Source organism: Perognathus longimembris, chromosome 2 (genome assembly GCF_023159225.1).
Source record: "Perognathus longimembris pacificus isolate PPM17 chromosome 2, ASM2315922v1, whole genome shotgun sequence".
Lineage (NCBI taxonomy): Eukaryota > Metazoa > Chordata > Mammalia > Rodentia > Heteromyidae > Perognathus > Perognathus longimembris.
Genome location: NC_063162.1, coordinates 95470799 through 95487275, shown reverse-complemented (window position 1 = coordinate 95487275; position 16477 = coordinate 95470799). Strand labels below are relative to the sequence as shown.

The 16477-nt window shown below is 32.6% G+C and overlaps 1 protein-coding gene across 6 annotated transcripts in view; it reads right to left on the bottom strand.

Annotated features, from left to right (window-relative positions):
• Positions 1-16477, bottom strand: part of Dgkb (diacylglycerol kinase beta) — a 549587-nt gene that overhangs the window by 356870 nt on the left and 176240 nt on the right. For all 6 annotated transcript variants that reach the window (XM_048337833.1, XM_048337834.1, XM_048337835.1 and 3 more), the window contains 2 exons: positions 7342-7415; positions 3257-3331 (listed from right to left, as the gene is read on the bottom strand). In XM_048337833.1, coding sequence (XP_048193790.1) covers positions 3257-3331; positions 7342-7415 — 149 coding nt within the window. The remainder of the gene's footprint in view (positions 1-3256; positions 3332-7341; positions 7416-16477) is intronic.

Sequence of the window (16477 nt, the reverse complement as noted above, 5' to 3'; positions counted from 1 at the left end):
TACATGATTTACATAAGAAGCACAATGATTAAGTACAAATTTTAAAAAAGATACATACACAGTGTGTCTTTCTTCTCTGCTTTAATTATAGGGAATTGTGCTATTGGACAGAGTTTTGGTAAGCTACTCAAACAAAGTAACCAAACCTACTGACTTACAGTAGGGAAGTCATTTGACCAAATATTTTGAGACATTCCAATGACTAGTTCCAAACATCAGGTATTCCAAATATAACTGCAATATGCATCCTGGTATCCAGTCTCCAGTTCTAGTTTAATCCCAAATCTGTTTACTGCATAGTATTCTCATTATTTCTTTTCTTTTGGGTATTATTGTGGTTTAGACATTGTGGCCTAAGTTACACAGAGAAACAAGCAGCTTAAAATCTTAGTGGTATAACATTATAGAAGTTTTCAAATCACTCTGTTTTGAAAGATTAGGTTAAACAGGTGACCTTCACTCTCTGATCCAAGATAATAAAAGAGTCAATATCTAAGTTATAGCAGGTCATTATGCCAAAGGAAAAGAAAATATGGACGATCCTGCCCATAATTAAACATGAGAGATAGCATGCCAAGACTGTGGCATAACAAATATACTTTTCTTCCTTTTCAGAGCAATAAAAACACCAAAAGCATTTGAAGTCAAGTCCTCTCAATAATAATTAAGGCTACTCTTATTCTCATAGCTTGTTTTTGTAAAACTGTCCACATTCTTATCATTCCAGAGGTATTATTTTTCTAATAATGAAATGGGCAACCTCATGATTTTCTAGTAAATTTTATTTGGATTATGAACTGGAGTAAATTTCTTTTGGTTATTTGAAAGTTAATAGAATTAATTCTATATTGAACTTTATAATTTATCAGAAATAAAAGAATATTTTTTCAACTTTCAAACTACAGAAAAATAAAAATTACTAAGGTAGTCAATAATAAGATATTCAGAATTACATACATTTTCTGGGATCATAGTTTAATAGAAAATTTCATATAAAAATTTAGAGACCCTGATATAGCTTTGAAAATAATACCATCTTAACATTTTTGCCTATAGCAGCTTATTGTATGAAAATGTTTAAATATGCTTTCCAAAACCAGAGGAACAAATTTAGCATATTTAGTAATAAATGAGAAACAAAGACTACTTAAATATTTGCCAATGAGAGAATAATGAAAAAACTTATGGAATATAACTTTTAGAATAAATAAAACTGTCAATATCTGATGAAATGGAAAAATACACTCAAATATGTTTTTAAATAAAAAGTTTCAGGAAAATGTTAAACATGTACCTCAAACTTTGTAAAACTCTATTCAACATACTTGAGTATGAGAGATAAATAGGTATACAGGCAGACATTAGCTTTTATATGCGTATTAGGTTTTTTGAGAAGATACCTAATCACAATGTTAATCGCTGAGAAGTGATAGTTTTTAATAAAGAGTTGACAACTTATTTTCTAAATATTCTCTGCATTGTGTGTGATTTAAAATTATTTTATGTTCTGATAAAGCTTTCATTTTTATTCATTAAAATGGAGGATAAAGTGGGTGCCTAAATGGGGGAAACAAAAATAAATATGCCTTCCGTACATGTTTAATTTAGTGGCTATAAATAAAGAAGTAAGAAATCAGTGCTAAAAATAAGGTTAAAATGTGATTACATATAGCAGTAAAGTTGCTCTATTTTCATAATTCATAATTAGTGTTAGGATAAATACTATTGATAATGCACATTTACTTATTGAGAACATACTAAGCACCTTGTCATGTACTACACAGTCCTCATCCAATGTAATTTCACAACTGTGTGGGGTACAAAAACTCCTCATTTGACACATAAGACAAAGAAGGGACAATGACTAAGTAATGAAGCTAACAATAGACACAGTCAGTAAACATGAGGTTTAACTAAGAAATACAAGGGAATTCTGGATTTACTGAGTTTGTAGGCCTCTTCAGAAATATTGCAATGGTGACTTTTGAATGTACAATTCCCTATTCCTACATAATAAGAGCTAGTCCTCTGACTTAGCTTGGCTTTACTACACTGGGCTTCCTGCTCCTGGCTCTCCCAACTGCAATCTGATCATCATTATCTCCTTGTCGAGTGTAGAATTAGGCAAAGAGGACATTTTGAGCTAGATTCTGTGGTGGACCTGTAGAATGGCATTCCGCAGGTCACTGCTCAACATTGGAAACCTGCCCAGACCAGTGGGCAACAAGTGAAAAGAAGGAAAACCTTAATTCAGTTAGGGAAGGCTGTGCTAATTCATTTTCTGTTGTTAACATTTATTTAACATATGACATAATGGAAATGATTTTTTTTGAGCTTTATAAGAAAACTTCTGTGTTTGGTTTTTACTAACTGAGAATGACCTGAAAGATCCATTTTAAATCATATTGCTTATTTATATGGTTAGGGGTAATTTTTCCGATTTTTTTTTAATATTAGAGCATGCATGCAGTTTACATATCTCCTCTACTCTCTGGGTGGTTAATGCTTACTTCCATGCTGAAAGAGACAAAGAATGTCAGAGGGAAAGATGATAGTATTAATTTAATTAGGTCCAATTAATGTTAATTTATTTTAGTATGTTATTATAGCACCAAAAATATAAAGCATACATTGAAAACATAATTTTATTTTACATCTTACTACCCATACTAATACCACCAATACAACATCTTAATACCAATACTAACAATAAAGTATATTAGAGTGGCAGCCATTAGATTTTGTAGCTAGTAAATAAAAAATATGATTTATTTATAGACTTGTTTTCTCTTTGTTCTATTTTGATAATATTTTAGGTAACTCTTAAGGAAGTGCTTGTATAGAAATTCACAGAGTTTCTAGAGGTCTATACAACCGCCAAAAATTATTCTAGACTCTTATTGGCTCTTTTTTGACTTAACATGAGATCATTTATACTTAACAAGTAAAAGTAAAATAGAGTATCTCTTCAAAGATGGTTTAGGAGTATAAGAACTTTTCTAGTGTATTTTTATATGTGTTATTACTATTAGTAATATTAACTATATTCTTTCAAAATATTTACAAGGTGAGAGGGAATACTTGAAATCACTTCTTATCTATTTTGGAAAGCATTGTAATTTATTTTTTTGTGTAGTTGACATTTGACATATTTACGAACTGATCTGATTGCTAATAGTCCAATACCCAATTTGTAAATCTGTTTACTTAGTTATTATTATGGAGTTGATAGTAATGATACTCTAAATTGACTTACCCTGGCATTGGTCCATTTCCAGCAAGACTGTAGACCTGACGAGGATTTAGTAGATACTGAAATTTTCTGTAAATACTATAAAGGTAAAAATAAGGAAAAAAGGGGTATTAAGTGATTATCACTAATAAATATTAATTTAGTAATATCCCTTAGTGTTATCAGCATGGATGGTTGTCATGAAAGATGTCTGGTAAATTTTGCATTAATACAAGAAATATAATAGCTCAATAAGAAGTAACAATCCTCAGAAAAAGATTTGTCATTATTAAAGGAAGCTAGCTGAAAGTTCCAAATAACGCTTGCATTGCATTCTAAATAATACTCTATGGATCCTTTTTAAACACTATTTTGGTAACTGGATACATTTTACGGGATTTTTTAAAAAAGTATTTTAGTATAAAATTAGTTAATATCTTCTCTTAATTGACAGTTATGAGTATATTCTTCCTTCCACATATATTCAATAGAGTTATTGGAACAAACTAAGAGAGATAACACTTATCTATTCATCTACACAATAGGATTGCACAAATCCATATTATATATTTATGTACACAGGGAACATAGCCTCACGCCACCTAATCATGTCAGGTAATCCATGATTGTCCTCCATCAGTTCATAAAACTCTGAAACTGCTAATCTCAAATATTAAATATTTTTTCTGAAAAAATATGCCTTTAAATAACAAATAAGACAGAAATAGTTTCAAGCATATAGATACTTATATGGTTGGAATTCTCAGAAAAAAAATTAAAGTGAAAGGATGTATTTGGTTTTTAGGGATCAATTTGAGTATCCATCTAGACAGATTACTATATATTTACAGACACATGGATACAATATCACAGAAGCTCTAAATTCACATTACATTACCTTCTTACATTACCTGACCCCAAATACACAATGTAGGTCTTCCATTTATTATGTTACCTATTATCTCAAAGAAAATTTTAAAGAAAATAATTCCCAATAGCTGTTTTCCTGGTACATGAACCCCACTAGGGGATAACCACACTTTCTTGTGTGAGAATTCACTGACCTCTCGTCAATAATGGTGTTCCCATCCACTCCATGAGTGCAGGCACCAATTCCTTTCACCAACAGTATATGATTATTCTCTTGATTTTTTGAGACAACGTCTCATTACATAAACCAGGCTGGCCTGGAACTCTCTTTCCTCCTGCCTCAGACTTTCAGATTCTGAGATATTTCCTGGGTGTGCCACCACATTTTAGCAATCCAGGCCCCTGCTGTGTAAGTGCAGTCATTGTGTCGCGATGTTGGAACTGCTATCATCAAGTCATTCACATCAGGAAACTCAATCACCCTCCTGCAATGGACACAGTGAATCTTTTGTCTCTCTCGCTAGACTTTAACCTGGGCAAAACTCCTCCAAGTTGACTGTGTAGGTCCTCCATGAATCTGTCTTTCTCCTTCATCTGGTGAACATCTACCTGTGTAACAACCAATAGGAAACCTAGTTCTTCTTCAACGACTCCCCAGATTACATAAGTCTTTTTTCTTCCCAATTTCCACCAGCACTTCTTAACATTTCTAATTCAGCATTTGGTGTTACAATGTATCTGTGTACTGCCTTACATTCATACAGCTGGGTCTTATATGTCTTACCACAGTACCCAGCACACTTTGGGAGTGCCCAAGGGGTGATTTCTGAAGGAATATGTGAACATTTTCACACATGTCAGATATTATGGAAAGTTTGTGTGAATATACAATTTTGTTTCTCCGTGCAATTCATCTGGCACGTCTAAGCTAATAAATAAAAAATAAATAAAAGGAAAACTGTATATGAAATCTCATTGTGAAAGGTGCCTCATGCAGAGGGAAGTTTATACTTACATTTCTACTACAGCTCTAAAAAACATTTATTTTGACTTTGAACGGTTTCAATCAGTGTGTAAGGGATGAAACACAAGTTACTCAGACAGTCGAAGCCCTCATGTTAGATACTCCCCATTAAATTTAATTTTCTTTTGACTTCAGTGTATCTTTATCTGATTTGTTTTAAGAGAGAAAAATATATATATTCAATAATAGAAAGGAAGATATTCAGCATTATTTTACATGATTTATGCTATCGTAATTGAGAGCAATGCATTTTCCTTTGAAATTACACTTTTAATTTTGATTCCATTAAAACGTCATTTGTCTTTGGTGTCCAAGGCAAATTTAAGTCATGTCTCCTATTGAAAAGTTTACTTTTTGTAAAAAAAAATAAATAAAGATAATGTACACTTTTGCTTTGGGTAGTTGTCTAGAAAATTCTTGTTAATTTCAATGTCCCAAATCATTTTTTTCTCTCCTTTCCTTTCTTATTTTGTAGTTTTAGGTTTGGCATTTAAGTTTTTAGTTGGTTTCAGTTATTTTTGTAACTGATGACAGAAGTATAGTTTTTTTATTTTACATGTGCATTAGTTTTTCCACCACCATGTATTTAAAATATTGCCATTCTTAATGCATGCTGTTAGTAGCTCTGTTGAAAATTATTTGGCTGTAAAGTGTAAGTATACTCCTAAACTCCTTTTGTTCTATTAGTCTACATATCTACCTATATCTATAACCACATAATTCTAGTTGCATGAGTGTCTTTGTGTTTAGAGGTACTTTTCAGTTGATTTTCACTGGTATTTCTTAATTTTTACTGTAGAGATCCGTGGGTTTAATTCGTCCCTAGGCTTTTTTTTTTGAATAGCTATTATAAATGTGATTGCTTTCTTCATTTCTATTTCAGATAATTCACTACAGACATATAGCAACACAACCACTACTGTTGTGTTGAGCTTGTATCCTGAAATTTTGTTGAATTAGTTAATTCTAATGGTTTTTTTTGTTTGTTTGTTTCTTTTGAGGAATGCTCAGGGTTGTTATTAAATAAAATCATGTCATCTGCCTAGAATGGTGACCTGACTTCCTCTTTCCTTAGTTCTCCTTTATTTCCTTTACGATGATAGCTCTGGATAGCATTTTCTGCAGTGTGTTGAATTAAAGTAGTGAAAATGGGCTTACCTGACATGTTCCAGATCATAGAAGGTTTTAAATTTAATCCACATGGGAAGATATTAGTTATGGAATATATACAAATATAAAAGGGTTGTAAAAGGGTTGAAAGGGTATGCTCCTTCTATATCAAATTTGTGATGGAGCAATGATGAATTCAATCAAATTCTCTTTCTATATCTATTGATATAGATACCAATCTATATCAATTTTGTTACCAAAAAAGGTTTATTAAACCTTTAGCTCTACCACAGAGACGCCAGATAAAAGGTGAATAGTTAACTATGGAAGAGCAGAAAATATTTACATGCTCATCACGAAACATTTTAATTTTTTATTTGATAAGCTGCAAAAGAATTTTGTTTTACATGCAAAGTTTTGTGTGAGTGCTATGATCTTTTTGATTATTTTTAGTTGGAATTAGAAAAATACATCTACATAGCATTGAGGTTTTTTTTTTAAAGACTCTCTTCTTCAGTAAGACATAACAATTATTCTTCAATATGGTGCCCTTTCTGATTGTGTTAGATTTTTTTTTATTAATTCCTTCATCTATTATAATAACAAAATTTTGTGTTACTGAGTTTGAAGGTTTATTATTCAAATCAAAGGTACAAAGTTTCACTAGGAAATATGATCTGTTTTACTCTAAAACACAAACATAGAACATCACTGTAATACATTTTACCTAGAAGCTGGATATGAATTTCTTTCTTGGTACTGAGTTAGGTTTTACCAAATGTCAGCTGGTTGACCATTTAGGCACCCAATTTTCATGTTATAGTATTTATGAAGTCAGGTTGTATGTAAATATAATCATTATTTCTAGGAGTGACAAGTGTGGTAGAAAAAATAGAAACCTGAGTTACGATACTAAAATACCTAGCAAAAGCCATTATATTACAATTTTCAACTATCAGAAAAAAGGCACTTCAATATGTTATGTACAGGCACTAACATCATATGAAAATGGCCAAAAGTTAGTAGCATTTTAAATATTTTTACTTCACAAATTTACTTTTCATTTTCACAATTATGATACAAAAATAAATATTTAAATACATACCGATCTCCTTGCTTCCCACCACTTTTGGGGTTCACAAAGACTAAAAGTGGGTGAGTACCAGGAATGGGAGTGATCTGAAAAGAAAGAAAAGGTTGGATATATGGACAAATTACTAGCAATATGGTATATGAATAGGAGTCTTTGTTATTTCCGCATCATAAATCACTGGTCCTTGGCTTCAGAAATTTGATGGTACATTTCTGCAGTGAGCAACAATAGGGTCATCACTTCTACACAAAGAGGATTTTTGTATAAGATTTGTAATGATAAGGATGTGAAACCTGAAGTAACAAGAGTAGGTTAGAAAGAATAAAACAGAATTTGGAAGAGAGGAAGTGAAGTTAAACAACAGCTTTCCTTAGAACCTAGTGGTGTAGTTGATATAGAATCCATCTCCAGAAAATTAGATACTCAATACGAATGTGTGAAACTTCTTCCAGCCTAAAAATCCTCTCTCCAGACTTTCTTTGATGCTTTCTTCCCTTGCTTGCAGTGTAGAGTGCTAAGTTTTCAGCTTTATTCACTAAATAATGATCTGTAAACTATTGTTTTTTCCTCACTAGACAAGAATTGAATGTTAAGCAATTTTATTCACATAGCATTTGCCATATACCTCCATCTTTACTATAAATTTATTTGTAGAAAAGACAAAAAAAGCCTTTCATAATGGGGTTTACTGGGTAGATCTATACAAAGAAAACAAGAAAATATTAACTTAGTATTAGACTGTGCCATGAAAGGAAAGAAAGCAGAACATGTGACAATATATCACATATTTTAGCAAGAGTGACAAAGAATTATTATATTTTATATAAATTCTAATATGTAAATTATTTTGAATTGTAAGTAGGCATATTATTTGAAAGATATTTTTACACATGCATTATTTAAGGTAGACATACAGAAACACATAATTGCACATACATCACAGCTAAACAGCCCCTGACACAAAACATAAAATACTTTTGTATAAAAATTTAATGCTGCTGATGGGACTCTCTAAATTTTAAGGTCAATAGTTTTAGATAAATTTGCTTTTTAAAAGTATATTTCCAGTATCCATAGGAAATGATATTTCCCCTTAGAAAGTATACCTATCTAATGGAATAATAGAAAACAAAAATTTCCTCATATTGTGAACTTGCTTTTTGTTTGCTTAAATAATGAGATAGTGTTTTGTTTGGTTTTGTTTTTTGCCAGCCCTGGGGCTTGGACTCAGGGCCCGAGCACTGTCCCTGGCTTCTTTTTGCTCAAGGCTAGCACTCTACCACTTGAGCCACAGTGCCACTCCCAGTTTTTTGTTTGTTTGTTTGTTTATGTAGTACTGAGGAATCGAACCCAGGGCTTCATGTACACCAGGTGAGCACTTTACCAATAGGCCATATTCCCAGGCAAGACAGTGTTTCTACCAAGGAAATCTTAATGTTTCTAATGAGGGAAACAATTTGAAAATTTTCTAAACCATCACAGTAACTAAAGTAGAAGGTGGAATATGATAGTTAATTTTTCTAGTGTTCTCAATGGGCTCGCAGTGCAATGTATCATTGTCTCTCTTTTAGTTTCTTTGTAGAAGGGAAAGAAATTACTCTTTCCAATTTTTTTTTGTTTCAGGAGGAAGTAGTGTAAGTTAGAGAATACTCTTCAGGAACCTCTCCACTCTCCCCTGAACCAAAAGTGTCTAACCATAAGTATGTACTAGTTTATCTACTATGTTGCAGTCATTGTGGTATGTGGGTAAAGCCTGTTCTTTTCACCCATTTAAACCTAAAGTGAGGAGTCATCAAAAATATCTGTATGTAAAGACTACTGTCCAATTTCCTTTAATTTACTTCCTACTTCAAAACTAGAACTCCTAAACTTATCATGAGCACAAAATAATGCTACTATGTATAATCTGTATGATAGTTTATATTAGTATAAACTGTTATTCTTTATTTTTTAAGTAGAGCTGAGAATATCTAGGCAAAAGGTGTCTGAGCAAAGTATTAAATCTGAGTGTAAATACTCATGAATATATTTTTTCTCATTTTTCCTCAAAGTCAATATACCTCACTATATGAGATGACATTTAGACATACCCTGGGTTTAATATTTGGATTTTTTGAAAATATTATCAAAATGTCTTTCAGGGATATTTATGTATGGAATACTAAAAGGGATCATTATAATTTATCAGATAAAGCAATTATCACATTATCAATTTTATTCAAAACTCTATTATCCAGAACAAATAAACATCCCACTAGAATATATTGTAGTCTGTGAGGTATCACAAAATAATATACAGAGGCTATAGGGCAGGATGAACAGAACAAATGAGATACAAATTAGCAGGGACTTTAAAAAACTTGGAATATTATCACAAGTACTAAAGCCAATTCCTTAAGGTAGAGAATGAGGAATAATAAAATCATTTAGCAACATTTTCTTACATATCCCATTATCACGAATCAGGCTTATAAAATAAGGCAATATTAAAAACATTTTTGGGTAACATGGATTTGTGTCCAAGGGCACATGATTGAATGTAACCCATGTAATGTGTAATATAATTCATGTTTAAGAGGTGCTATGTGATTAAATAAGTAGACTTAAACAAGGAGTCTTGGGGAGGGGGATTCAAAGCACATATAGTGATGTTTAGATTACAAATGTCAGAGTTCAGGCAAATCTGGCATGGTTTTCTATGCTCATTCAAGAAGGTTTTAAGTCCTACTAACCTTTGCTACTATAAAAAGAAGACCTAACTGAATAAATCTAGGTGCCAAGGAGAGACAGAATTCTCATTTTGAAAGCCAAAGACCTTCAGCAGTACACAATCATTTGCAGTCTGACAAGTTAAAAATAAACAACTACTGAGTTCAGTAGTAGTCTGAAATAGGCAGCAGTATCTTACTGGCAGAATGCCCTATTGGAACTCAATTGTCATATTTTCCTCAAGTGAAAAAACTCTAGGCATAGAGTAGTGTAGAAAGCTTTCTCCCACCTCATCAAATCTATATTTTTTGAACCTACTGGTCCTCATCGGTCTTTTGATGAGCTTTTAGAAATTGTAACTTTGGTGTCTCATTGGGCAAGAGGACTAATATATACAAAGAAAAGTTTTGCAATGTATTTAAGTTTAATGGGAGAGGTATATTGGCAGCTTGTATGTCCATGTTGTCTCCTACTCTCTCTTTTTCTACTTGCCTCTTTCTGTCTCTGTCTGTTGCTCTCTCCTCCATAGGGAGAGAAATGGTCATTTACAGTAAAAGTTAATTGGTGGCTACTTTACAAACCAAAAGAACCTTTAGAATAAATTACCCTAGAATAGTGCTTGGTCCTCGACTCCACATCTTCTAGAACTGGGAAATAAATGTCTCATGTTTAAATCACCTAGTTTATGATAACTTTATTCTAGTCCAACTACTCAAATGTGGATGTGTTGTAGGACAACTGAATGTATGCCTTAATACAGGCAGAGACAAAGCTTCTTCCATTCTTCTTCCTGTATCCAGCATGGACTCTGGAGATTATAAGGAATAGTAGTCAACTTGAGTGGTACTGAAGATGCCCAAGATTGGAGTACCAGTTCTCATGAAAACTTGGAATTATCTTAGAGTCAGAGACCTTATCTGACCTCAATTTAAATGATGCAAAAATTATGGCTATTTTATTAAGGCACTGTTGTATTTACACAACCTCAGTGAAAGTAACTTGAATGAAATGTAAGTTCCACAGGGGCCCAGAATTGAATAGAGTTGGAATCAGATACATATATATGTATGTATGCATACATATATGTATGTGTTTTATATATACATGTATGTGTACATGTACGTGTATATATGTGTACACGTACATGTATATATAATTCTTCATTGAGAACATTAGAATATCTATTGCTTTTGGGTAAACCAATAAACATAATGTTTATTGGGTTTTTTAAAAAATTTTTATTATAAAACTGATGTACAGAGAGCTTACAGTTTCATACGTTAGGCATTGCATACATTTCTTGTACTGTTTGTTACCTTGCCCCTCATACCCCCCTCCCCCCTCCCCCTTTCCCCCCTTAGGTGTTCAGTTCGCTTACACCATACAGTTTTGCAAGTATTGCTTTTGTTGTTGTTTCTCTTAATTTACCCTTTGTCTCTCAATTTTGGTATTCCCTCTCAATTTCCTAATTCTAATACCAGTATACGCGGTTTCCAATATACTCAGATAAGATTACAGATATAGTGTAGGTACAATCCAAGAAGGTGATACAAGAACATCATCAACAGTATAAACTACAGATACACATGGGATGTTGAAAGTAGTTACAACTGTGATATAACAATCATTTCCATAAAATGGAGTTCATTTCACTTAGCATCATCTTATGTGATCATAAGGGTATAGCTATTGGGCTCTTGTGATCCTCTGCTGTGGCTTACCTAATCCTGTGCTAATTATATACGTACTTTTATACATACTTTGAATAGTCTTAATACCTATATCTTGCATTATGCTATTGAAATTTTTAATAATTATGCACGAGTTCCCAGCCAAATATTTTGTGACTTTAGTAGTGTGCAATGAAGGAAAACATTTAGTACTAGATGTATGTACTCTATTTGACTCCATATAATAGCTTCTAGAGGTCAATCAGGTATAACTTCCTTTCTGTATTACACTTGAATACCTACTGATCAGAGGAGAAGAAGCTAAAATTTTCTTGGTTTCTGCAAGAATTTTGATGATTTTGCTGAATAATATTTTATAAAAATACCTTATTTGTGTTTTTTTTAAATTTTACAGTGCTATTTTATGTTTTGAAAGCATTTCAATTTCACAATGCAGTTCTAAGGACTCCTCAAAGAATTATTCCCTTGACACACCTGAAGGTACATTACCCTGTCTTCCCTTAAGAAGCCCTCACTTACACAATTTTATGAGTTTCTGATTTAATCATTTTGTTGAAAATACATTACTGGGACCATGATAAAACAAGTGGAATGGGGTACATAAGTAATAGTCAGGTGAGAATGTTGTGTCCTCTTTAGTATTGCGTCTAATATATTCTTTAACATGGTAAAATTATAATTTCATTTTCATATGAAAATCTCAAAGCATGCTTTAAAACTCAGTTGTTCTGAAAAACTGATGAATTGTCAACCTAAAATACTGTACTTTCTTGTGTTATAGTTTTTGATGGAATAGGGAACAAAGGAAGAAAAAGAAATACATATAAATATTCTGTCATCTAAAAACTTCATCTTTCTTGGAAGTACATATTCATTCGGATTTTGAGATAACCTGAAAATGGAACAACATATAAATCAGATGAAAGCCAGGATGATCTCTTTGAAATATGGAGCAACAGTGATCTAATTCTAAATCCCCCATCCCTTCACCTCTGTGCTTGAGGCACCTCTACACAATTTGTGTCTTCTCAAAATAAAATTTTAAAGTATTAAACTGGACCAGGCACTGGTGGCTTACACATGCAATCATAGCTACACTGGAGGCTGAGATCTGAATATCAACGTTTGAAGCTAGCCCAGGCAGGAAAGTCTGGGAGAGTCTTATCTCCAACCCAACAACCAAAAATCCAGAAGTGGACCCGGGGATTTAGTGGTAGAGCAGTAGCCTTAAGCATAAAAACTTAGAGACAGTATATAGCCCCAGAGTTCAAGCACCAGGATGGAACAAACATGCATTAAACTTACAGTGCATTGGTTGCCTACATCTGTAATTACAGCTATCCACATGCTGAGATCTGATGATCAAGGTGGGCAGAAAAGTTCATGGAAACCTTATGTTCATTCAACCAGCTTTGAGTAAAAATAAAGCTAAGAGACAATGTCTGCGCCCTGGGTTCAAGCCTCCAGTACTGGCAAGCACATAGACACACACACACACACCACCACCATCACTACCACCATCACCATCACCATCACCACCATCAACATCAACAACAACAGCAAAAAGCTATTGAAAAATGATAAACCAGTATAACAAAGACTATATGGATAAAAGGAAGAACAGTTCAAAGAATGTTTTGTAGTACTTGTAGTACTTTATTTCTTTATTGTAAATGTGATGTACAATGAGGTTACATTTAGATAAGCCAGGTAATAAGTACATTTCCTTTTGAACAGTGTCAACCCCTCCCTTATTCTCTCTGAGTCTTTCCCCTCCCAATCTTCCTCCCCTCAATCTTGTATAGTTCATTCCAGCAGTTTCTAGTGGATTCCACTGTTGAATTGTTTCACCTTTTGTCCTGCACTTTAAATCTTGAAAGACTATAAATTGAGTGTAATGAAGTTTCTAGAAAGATAAGATCCATGTTGGATTCTCCTCCATGCTGACTGTAATTGAACATATGATGTTTTATTTATTCAAAAAATGGTGTAGTTTAATATAGTAAAGTTAAAGAGTGTGGATTAGTTAGATTGTGGATTCTGTTTCAATTACTGCACTATATATGTGTATATATATATGTATGTGTATATATACAAACATATTAAATTCAGTAAATTACATATATGTATCATAGGTTTATATATATTATAAATATGATGGGTTTATACATATGTATATATGTATGTACGTATATGTGTATATATAAACTTAGGTTATTGAAATTTTCTGACAATTTAAAATATCATCATTTCTATTACTGCCAAATTGCATCTGTTTTTCCCCCTAAATTAGAAACACATGTTGACTGGCCTAGTTTGTAGCTCCTTATGGATTTCTAACAACATTAGAAAAAATTTTCTCAAACCATATTCACCCATATTATTCACCATCTCAGTCAATGGTTCAGCCACCTTGGTGATGTTCTTCTTTAATTGTATACAAATTGTGCTTCCAATATATTGGCATATCTCACTCATTCTGTTGTAAAATATTGTCCTACTCTACTGTTAAAAACAGCTTCTATCATATAGCATCAAAATAATTGTTGTGGTTATCTCCTAACATTTCATTATCCAACCATCTACTCTCAGCAAGAGTGAATCTTAAAGTATAATTCAATTCATAGCATTCCTCTGCTTAGCCTCCTCCTCCTTGTGTTATCTCATGAACAAACACTAAAGTTCTCATTCAAGCACTCCAGTTTTGTAGCATCTAGCTCTTGTTACATCTCTAGATTTTGTTTTACTAAATCTAGACTTGCCAACCTACTGCATTCATGTTGTTCTTGTTAACTCTAGACTTTGCTGGGCAAATATATTTGCTTTAGAGTTACCCATTCTGACTATTCACTTGGACAGCTGTCATTTATCCTGTTGAGTAATTCTGGTATCATTTCTTGACCATCTTTCTTAAATACAGAAGACTCCACATCTCATCTCAGACATTTATGTTACACAGTTCTTTTTTGTAACATCATTTTTGATCTAACATGATAACTTCATGTAGTTGTTAAAATTACAGAGCTTAACTCTGGATTTGGGGAGTAAAGATGATAATGATGATGATAAAGATGATTTGACCTAAAAGATGATTTGACAGTATTGAGGGTTCTAAGAGAATAAGTGACATACACGTCGACACACATCAGTCAAAAAAGGAAATGAGTTCATATATATATATATAATATTGTGCACTTATTGATAATGTACATATGTATTTCATTTATACTCTTGATGTTCATAAACATAAGAAAATAAGAAATAGCAATAGGAAAAAGCAATTTTAAGGGAGAGGCAATAATGCAGTTTTAGACACTAAATATAAGAACTTGAATTAAACATATTACAAAGATGATTCCTCAGTTGTCCAATGATACTTTTATCTGGAAATGTAAAAAGATATTTAGACAGATAATTCAGTATAATACAGTAAGTAATTATTTTGCTTTTCTTTTTGTTTTTCCACATATAAACAGCAATCCGTATCTATTACTACTTGTATGTTAAAAGATTGTAGTTTCAATTACATTTGATCATATGTATTAAGTGTAAACCTCTGGTGTGAGCGCTGACAAAGATAGAGTGCCTAACTACTGCTATTTGAAGTCCCTTAGGACTTGGGTTAATTAATGAGACTCATCCTAAGGTTATACATGATCTATTGCTTCCTCTAATTAGAAATAATAATCCTGATCATTATACTGGTTAGCTGGAAAGAAGATGAATGTGCTTAACTATGATTAATAGTCTTCTTTAAGCAGTGGAGAGCCTCTGTCACAGAGTCATATGCAAACTGGGCTGCAACCCAATGTTTTCCATCATCTAGATTTTTAAGGTTGATATAAAATTTAATTTTGGTAGATATTTTTGCCTTTTTTTGATTAAAAACAATTACTTTACCATTTTACCATTGATAACTGCAATGTGATTTGTTTTCTATTTTACGTGCAATAGTTATCCAAGCAGACCGTTTGTCTACAAGTATGTGAATACTGATGGACATCTATTCTGAGATGAATCAGAATATAGTACACGATAACATAATAACTTATAAAAACTCAAAAAGTTTCCATGGTAATTATAATTTTACTAATTTACTGTTCTTTTGCTACTCCTAATAACTACATTTTGCCTGTTGACAATCTTAGCTGACATTTTCATACCAAAAGAATTGTCCAGAGAGATCCACACATTCAAAATTGTTAATCGTCTATGGCTTTTAATATGCATAATTGATATATAATAAGGTGAATTATTTCAGATTCCTTTCACGTATAAATGAAAATAGAACATATCTTTCAATGTGATTTTGAAGTTGTAAAAGTATTCTGAATGTATTAATAAAATAGCTTTGAAATTTGAAAAAAATACTATTACATAACTCCTCGAAGAACCAACAGCCCCCTCAAGAAGTGGGCTGAAGACCTAAAAAGAGACTTCTCTGAAGAGGAATGAAAATGGCCAAGAGACACATGAACAAGTACTTGACATCACTGGCCATAAAAGAAACAACATTGAGATTCCACTTCACCCCAGTAAGAATGTCCTTTATCAAGAAAACTAACAATAACAAATGCTGGAGGGGATGTGGCCAAAAGGGAACCTTACTACATTTTTGGTGGGAATGTAAACTGGTTCAGCCACTCTAGAAAGCAGTATCGCAGTTCCTCAGAAGGCTAAACATAGAGCTCCCCTACCACCCAGCAGCCCCACTCTTGGGCATCTACCCAAAAGATTACAAACAAGCC